The sequence below is a fragment of the Mandrillus leucophaeus genome, unplaced genomic scaffold (assembly GCF_000951045.1).
Source record: "Mandrillus leucophaeus isolate KB7577 unplaced genomic scaffold, Mleu.le_1.0 Scaffold227, whole genome shotgun sequence".
Taxonomy (NCBI): domain Eukaryota; kingdom Metazoa; phylum Chordata; class Mammalia; order Primates; family Cercopithecidae; genus Mandrillus; species Mandrillus leucophaeus.
Window position 1 is genome coordinate 3,575,047 of NW_012102332.1, and position 7,845 is coordinate 3,582,891.

The 7,845-nt window shown below is 39.5% G+C and overlaps 1 protein-coding gene across 1 annotated transcript in view; it reads right to left on the reverse strand.

Moving 5' to 3' along the window:
• Positions 1-7,845, reverse strand: part of TUBGCP5 (tubulin, gamma complex associated protein 5) — a 43,792-nt gene that overhangs the window by 29,919 nt on the left and 6,028 nt on the right. The window contains exons 4-7 of the mRNA XM_011981495.1: positions 6,059-6,155; positions 5,298-5,377; positions 4,246-4,381; positions 253-367 (exon numbers count right to left, since the gene is read on the reverse strand). Coding sequence (XP_011836885.1) covers positions 253-367; positions 4,246-4,381; positions 5,298-5,377; positions 6,059-6,155 — 428 coding nt within the window. The remainder of the gene's footprint in view (positions 1-252; positions 368-4,245; positions 4,382-5,297; positions 5,378-6,058; positions 6,156-7,845) is intronic.

Genomic DNA, 7,845 nt, shown 5'->3' on the forward strand with positions numbered 1-7,845 from the left:
AAAAAAAAAAAAAAAAAAAATTAGTTGGGTGAGGTCAAGACTGCAGTGAGCCAAGATCTCACTATTGCATTGCAGTCTGAGCAACTATAGTGAGACTCTGTCTCCAAAAACAAAGAAAAAAAAAGAATTCTCAAAACGAAAACAAGTTTAAATTTCAGGGAAGAACTTGATTTAAGTCACAAATCAAAGCCAAATGTCTAAACATCAAAGTTTCTTCTATCATCATATTAAATGAAAACTTTAGCTTCTTACCAGACAGCAGCTAAATTGGAGTGCAAATGTAAACTATGAGGAAACTGGGAGGGCCTGGCTGTCCAATACTGATGGACCACATGATGTTCCAGCCAGCTTTGGTCATCTGGCTCATCTGCTTGAAAGAAATGTAGTCAGTTTGAGTTAACAACAACAACAAAATACTGGGTCAGTATATCTGGACTTACAGCTCCATTCAAACGTATAGTTGAAAATGACTTTTTTAAAATAATAGCTACCTAACATTAATGTATTATGATCATTTATTTTAAACCACATTTACCAGCTGGGTTCTATGGCTCACACATATAATCCCAGCCCTTTGGGAAGCCAGGGCAGGATGATCACTTGGGTCCAGGAGTTCAAGACCAGCCTGGTCAACAAAGTATGACCCCCACCTCTACCAAAAAAAGCAAAAAAATTAGCCAGGGATGGTGGCATGTGCTTGTTCTCGGGAGGCTGACATGGGAGGACTGGCTGAGCCAGGAGGTTGAGGCTGCAGTGAGCTGAGATCACGCGACTGCGCTCCAGCTTGGGTGACACAGTGAGACCCTATTTCAAAAAACAAAGTAAAATAAAATAAAACCACACATATAGAAACACATACTAACTTAATTAAATGTAATTGACTAGAAAGTAAAAAAAAAAAAATTGCCACATACATAAAAAGATACAAATGGTATATGTTAATCGTCCAATAACCATTAAGGAAATTGAAACGGTAACCGAAGACCTTCCCAACCACTCCCAAAGCCTCGGGACTGGTGCTAAATTTCGAAGGATTAGATAACCTCTATCATACACAAGTTATTTGAAAAAGCACAAAAAGAGAAAGCCACCTAACATTTTATGAGGCTAATATAACAGGGATGCTTAAACTAGATAAAGGCATGATAAATACAATTCATCAAAGAATAAAGATGAAAAATCCTACATTAAAAAAGAGCTAACCTCCTGGGTTCGGTGGCTCACACCTGCAATCCCAGGCTGGACTGGTCTCAAACACAGTGAGGCCTCATCTCTACGAAAAAGCAAACAACTTAGCTGGGTGTGGTGGCATGCACCAGAAGTTCCAGCTTCTTAGGAGGCTGAGGTGGGAGGATACCTTGAGCCCAGGAAGTTGAGGCTGGAGTGAGCTGTGATCATACTACTGCACTCCAACCTGGGTGACAGAGCAGGACCCTGTCTTAAAAAAAAAAAAAGTGAATCCGAAATTGAACCCAATCTAATAATGTACTAAAAAATAACATGGTCAAGCAAGTTTAGATGAAGAATTCAAGGATAATTCAATATCGGAAAGTCTATCACTGTATTATTAGGATAAAACAGAAAAGTTATGAGATTATCTCACAGATAAATAATAGCATTTAATAAAAATTCAACATTTATTATTAAAGACTTCTAGAAGAAAAAAGGGATAGAAGGAAATTGTCTTAATTTTTTTTTTTTTTCACACACAGTTTCGCTCTTGTTGCCCAGGCTGGAGTGCAATGGCACAATCTCGGCTCACTGCAACCTCTGCCTCCCGGGTCCAAGCGATTCTCCTGCCTCAGCCTCCCGAGTAGCTGGGATTACAGGCATGTGCCACCACGCCCGGCTAATTTTGTATTTTTTTTTTTTTTTGTAGAGATAGGGTTTCTCCATATTGGTCAAGCTGGTCTCCAACTCCCGACCTCAGGTGATTTCGCCCACCTCGGCCTCCCAAAGTGCTGGGATTACAGGCGTGAGCCACCGTGCCTGGCCGAAATTGTCTTAATTTGATAAAGGCCACATACCCTGAACTGATACCAAACAACCATCACACTTAATGGAGGAGTTTCAGGTATAACCCCCCCCTTACGATGAGACCGAGTTGTCCAGGAAGCCCACTCCTATGAGCTGTTGCTTCCGCTACGGACTAGTAGCGGCTGGGCTGGTAGGCCAGAAAAAGAGATTTGATCATCATGTCACAGAGAAGATACAGGCATAAGAACTAGCACGAAGAGATAAAACCATCAATATTTGCAGATGATACTAACGATCTATATAAGAAACCAAATGGAATCAACTATTATAATTAATATGAGAATTCAGCAAAAACGCTGCATGTAAGGACAACTTACAGAAACCAGTATTATTTCTTTTACATTAGGAATAAAGAGGCATCATTCACAAAAATAAAAACTATAACGTATGTAGAAATTAATAAATGAACACTCGAGATCTTTAAAAAAAAATTCCAAACTCTAGTAAAAGATAAAAAATTACGATAAATGTAGCTATTATTATGTTAAGGCAATCAAGCCTCCCCAAATTAGATGTATAAATTCTCTGCAATCCCAATAAAAACTCCAGCTGGATTGTTTTTAAATTTTTTATTATTTTGAGATAAAGTTTTGTTCTTGTTGCCTGGGCTGGGGTGCAATGGTGTGATCTTGGCTCACCGCAACCTCCACCTGCCGGGTTCAAGTGATTCTCCTGCTTCAGCCTCTCGAGTAGCTGGGATTACAGGCATGTGACACCATGCCCAGCTAATTTTGTATTTTTAGTAGACGTGGGGTTTCACCATGTTGGTCAGGCTGGTCTTGAACTCCTGACCTCAAGTGATCCACCCAGCTTGGCCTCCCAAAGTGTTGGGATTACAGGCATAAGCCACTGCGCCTGGCCATTTTTTTTTTTTTTAAGTTTACCATCCTGCTTCTAAAATGTCTACAGAAGAATAAAAGTTCACAAATAGCTAAGCCATTTTGAAAAAGAGCAGTGTTTCACACCTGTAATCACCATACTTTGGGAGGCAGAGGCGGGTGGATCAGTTGAGGTCAGGAGTTTGAGCCCAGTCTGGCCAACATGGTGAAACCCTGTCTCTACTAAAAATACAAAAATTAGCTGAGTACCGTCGTGCACGCCTGTAATCCCAGCTACTAGAACCAGGGAGGCGCAGTTTGCAGTGAGGTGAGATCATGCCACTGTACTGTGGCCTGGGCGACAGAGTGAGACTCAAAAAAAAGGGAGGTGGGGGGAAGAACAAAGTGGGCTCGGCACAGTGGCTCACACCTGTAATCCCAGCACTTTGGGAGGCAGAGGCGGGTGAATTGCTTGAGTCTAGGAGTTTGAGACTAGCCTGGGCAACATGGTGAAATCCCGTCTCTACAAAAAAATACAAAAATTAGCTGAGTGTGGTGGCCCTCACCTGTAGTTCCAGCTACTCAGGAGGCTGAGGTGGGAGGATCGCTTGAGGCCAGGAGGCAGAGGTTGCAGTGAGCTAAGATTGTGCCACCGCACTCTAGCCTGGGCAACAGAGTGACACCCTTGTCTTCAAAAAAAAAAAAAAGAGAAAGAAAAGGAGCCAAGAGATTCTCCTGCCTCAGCCTTCCAAGTAGCTGAGAGGAAACTTGCCATCTGTGTATTAAGACATAATCCTACAAAGCCACATAAATAAAAAACAGTCTGTCTGTTTCTGGGTCACACTGACACCAAGAGCACAGATTAGAAAGTCCAGAATAAATGCAGCTGTTCCTCAGTATCCACTGGGGATTGGTTGCAGGAATGCTGCAGACACGAAAATCTGCAGGTGCTTAAGTCCCTGATATAAAATGGCATAGTATTTGCATATAACCTATGCATGTTCTCCCTTTTTTTTTTTATTTTAATTTTTTTTGAGACAGGGTCTTGCTCAGTTGCCAGAGCTGGAGCGCAGTGGCACAATCTTAGCAAAATCAGTCCTTCTCCAATTAAAAAAAAAAAAAGGAAACATTTAGGGCTAAGAAAGTTCTCAGAAGTATAGGAAAAAAATTACAAAATTACACTCTACATGTATTAGTTCAACATTATTAATTCTATAGTACTAACACTTAAGCATCATAAAAAAGATTACTAATGATTTTAAAAATTGGTTTTATAAGGATGGTAGAGCTTAGCCAACACCTTGATCACATGGAAGTGATCTAGAACCTTGCCTTTCCTTCTGGGGAATTTGTCTGTTAGAAAATGTCACCACCTCATAACACAAAGTACCTTTCCAACTGATACAAGGATCCAGTTTTCTGTTTTGGTCTTGTTCTTCTAACGGTGTCCTGTCTACCTGAATTCCAGAGTCCTCTCTGCTTAAGGGCAGCTGATCATTTTCCCCTTCACTTTCTTCAGACCAATTCTGATTTAAAAAAGAAATACACTTTAGCTTTATACAGTATAACATTTAAAGCTATTTACATTAAAAGACTAAGACTTTGAAGAAAAGCAAAAACTTTGAAGCAACATGGAACAGAAAAACAAATGAATTTTTTTTTCCTAAATCTCTTGAAAGTGCCTATTATAGGACTAGAAATACGATTATTACTTTTTTTCTATAATGTTGAAATAATAAGGAATGGAATCATTTTTTGTGGCTAAAAGTCCCACGATCACAGATCCTTAAGGGATACTTGTACTCACCCCTTTTAACTTTTTTTTTTTTTGAGATAGAGTCTCTTGCTTTGTTATCCAGGCTGGAGTGCAATGGCATGATCTCAGTTCATTGCAACCTCCACCTCCTGTGTTCAAGAGATTGTTGTGCCTGAGCCTCCTGAGTAGCTGGGATTACAGGCATGTACCACCATGCCCAGCTAACTTTTTGTATTTTTAGTAGAAGGGGTTTCACTATGTTGCCCAGGCTGCTCCCGAACTCCTGGCCTCAAGTGATCCACCTACCTTGGCCTCCCACAGTGCTGGGATTACAAGTGTAAGACACCGAGCCCAAACAACTTCTTTTTTCAAATTTATTTTTTACAAACAGACGCAGATCTTGCTATGTTGCCCAGGCTGGTCTCAAATTCCTAGGCTCAAGCAATCCTCCCGTCCCTCAAAGTGCTGAGATTACAGATGTGAGCCACCATGCCCAGCCTCTTTTAACTTTTTAATACTAATGATTTGGTGCAAAATCCTAACCAGGCTTCCATAATAAATGACTCTAGCTTAGTAAGAGTGTTCCTGTTTTTGCTAAGTTGACCTAGGGTGGAAAGACCCATTAAAATCATCTCTATCACCTGGCGTGTATTTAAATTTTCAACAGCAAAACTACTGCCACTTACTGGTGTGTCCATGTAAGGACCAATGTCCATTTCTTCACCTTCCATCAAGTATTTTCCCCAGTCAAAATCATCTTTCTTTTCTAAAAATGTAACAAAAGAACTTCATCAGCTTTCTTATATCTACATTTGAAAAAAACCTCAAAACTAAGGAAAAAAGACTAACAAGACTCAAAATACTCAGGAAATAAAAATTTAAAAATATTGAAACATTTAATAAATTTATATTCTAAAACATTTTACATTTTAATTAACTCATTCTCAAAGGTGAGTGTTCTCTTTTTACAACTGAAGATAGTTTGTAAACGAATACAGTCATCCCTCAGTATCTGAGGGGAATTGGTTCCAGGAGCTACACCACCCTCCACAGTGCTCAAGGCTGATGATAGAAAATGGTGTAGTGTGTGCATATAACCTAAATACATCCTGCTGCATACTTTAAATAATCTCTAGATTACTTATAATACCTAACATCATGTAAATAGTTTTAAAAATTGTATTATTTTAGATTGTTGTATTATTTATTTATTTTTTTTGAATATTTTTGATTGGTATTTGGTTGAATCTGTGGGTATGGAACCTGAGAATATAGAGGGCTGACTGCATTTTAAATAAAATTTTATAATTGTGATAGCATCTAAAACAATAGAAACACTTTAGTTTCACAGATTTTTGTAAGTTTCAATAAAACTCAATGTTTACTAAGCAAGTAATGAAACAATTTCTCTTTTACTTCTCCTATGTTAAGGCATCTAGTAACATACCCACTTCTTTATCTCTTGGTGTCTCCACATAATTGCTGTTTGAAGGAGAGTCTGACAGACACAGAAGAAGTGACAGTATGGAATAATGTGCATCTGTCTTTAAAACAAAAAAATGAACAACATGAATCTCTGAGGCTGGGAAATGCTTTCGACACTAGACTGAGTAAAGATAACGCTATGACAGGTATGTCCCCACTTTTTTTCCTGGTTTGAGAAAACATGAGTTCTACCTACATAATTCCTAACCTTCCAAGTTCTTCAAAGCTCAAACGCATATACATAAGGAACCTCAAAGCCATCTGAAGTCTGAGTTCTATATTTCCAACAAGTATAAGATCTGAGTGGATGAGAGCTTTTATTTCTAAAATGACGGAAATGTCTTTAGAATATAATATTATGGTTAAAAGTTATTCTCCTGTGGCAATATGTATCATGAAGCTTAAACATGGCTGATAGTTTAACTCAGATGTACCATATTTTATTTAACAAGTCCCTTATTAATGAAATTTACATTTTTTCACAATCTTTCGCTATCACAAACTTATGTTGTTTCATTTTTTCCCCCACCCCGAGATGGAGTTTCACTTTGTTGCCCAGGGTGGAATACAATAGTGCAATCTCAGCTCACCACAACCTCTGCCTCCCCGGGTTCAACTGATTCTCCTGCCTCAGCCTCCAGAGTAGCTGAGATTATAGGTACACGCCACCACGCTCAGGTAACTTTTGTATTTTTAGTAGAGATGGGGTTTCACCACGTTGGCCAGGCTGGTCTTGAACTCCTGACCTTGTCATCTGCCTGCCTCGGCCTCCCAAAGTGCTGGGATTACAGGCCTGGGCCACCACACCTGGCTGTTGTTTCATAATTATGAGAGTTTACTTGTATAATAAATTCCTAAAAAGTGAAATGCTAACTCAAAGAGTGTTTGCATTTGGAATTTTGAGAAATAATGTCAAAATATCTTCCATACACGATACAAACATACATACATATAGAATTACCTGCTTCCTACACCTTTTATTAATCAGATCAGTGAAAAATGTGATCTCAGTGTTGCTTTAATTTGCATTTATCTTATGAAATGGTAGGCACTTTTCCACAAGCTTAAAATTATTGATTTTCCTTTATTGGGTATTACTCTCCTTTGCTCAAGTTTCTATTTGATTGGCAGTCTTTCCTTATTTATATGATTGATTTTTAAATTGGGATATGAGCAGTGTGGGAAAGCATTAACTCAGGAAGCCCGAATTGCCAAAGCCTTCAGCATCCCCCAAAAGGGCTTATTTTCACAAATAAGCCTTGGCCAGCTTGTGGTGACTGAGCTCTTGAAATATATGAACTGGCAAAAGTGTTCTGTATGTTCAAATCTTGAACCATGTTGTGCTAGTCTGTTCATACAGTTTGTGCAAACAGTGTGACTGAAGGTGAACACCTGCTTTCCTTTGAAGGCTCTGGAACTTCAGTAATTGTGGTCAGTCACGCAGGTCCTATGCCTAAGAGATAAGCCCCCAGTAAAAGCCCTGGAGTCCTGGGCTCAGGTATCCAGGTAGACAACACTGGCCACCTGGCAGTATGTCAGAAGAGATAGAGCAAGCATCCAAACCAGACTCATATATGGCAGGGACGTTGGAATTATCAGACTGGGAATTGAAAACAACTATGATTAATATACTAAGAGTGCTAATGAAAAATGTGGATAACGGCCGGGCGAGGTGGCTCAAGCCTGTAATCCCAGCACTTTGGGAGGCCGAGACGGGTGGATCACAAGGTCAGGAGATCGAGACCATCC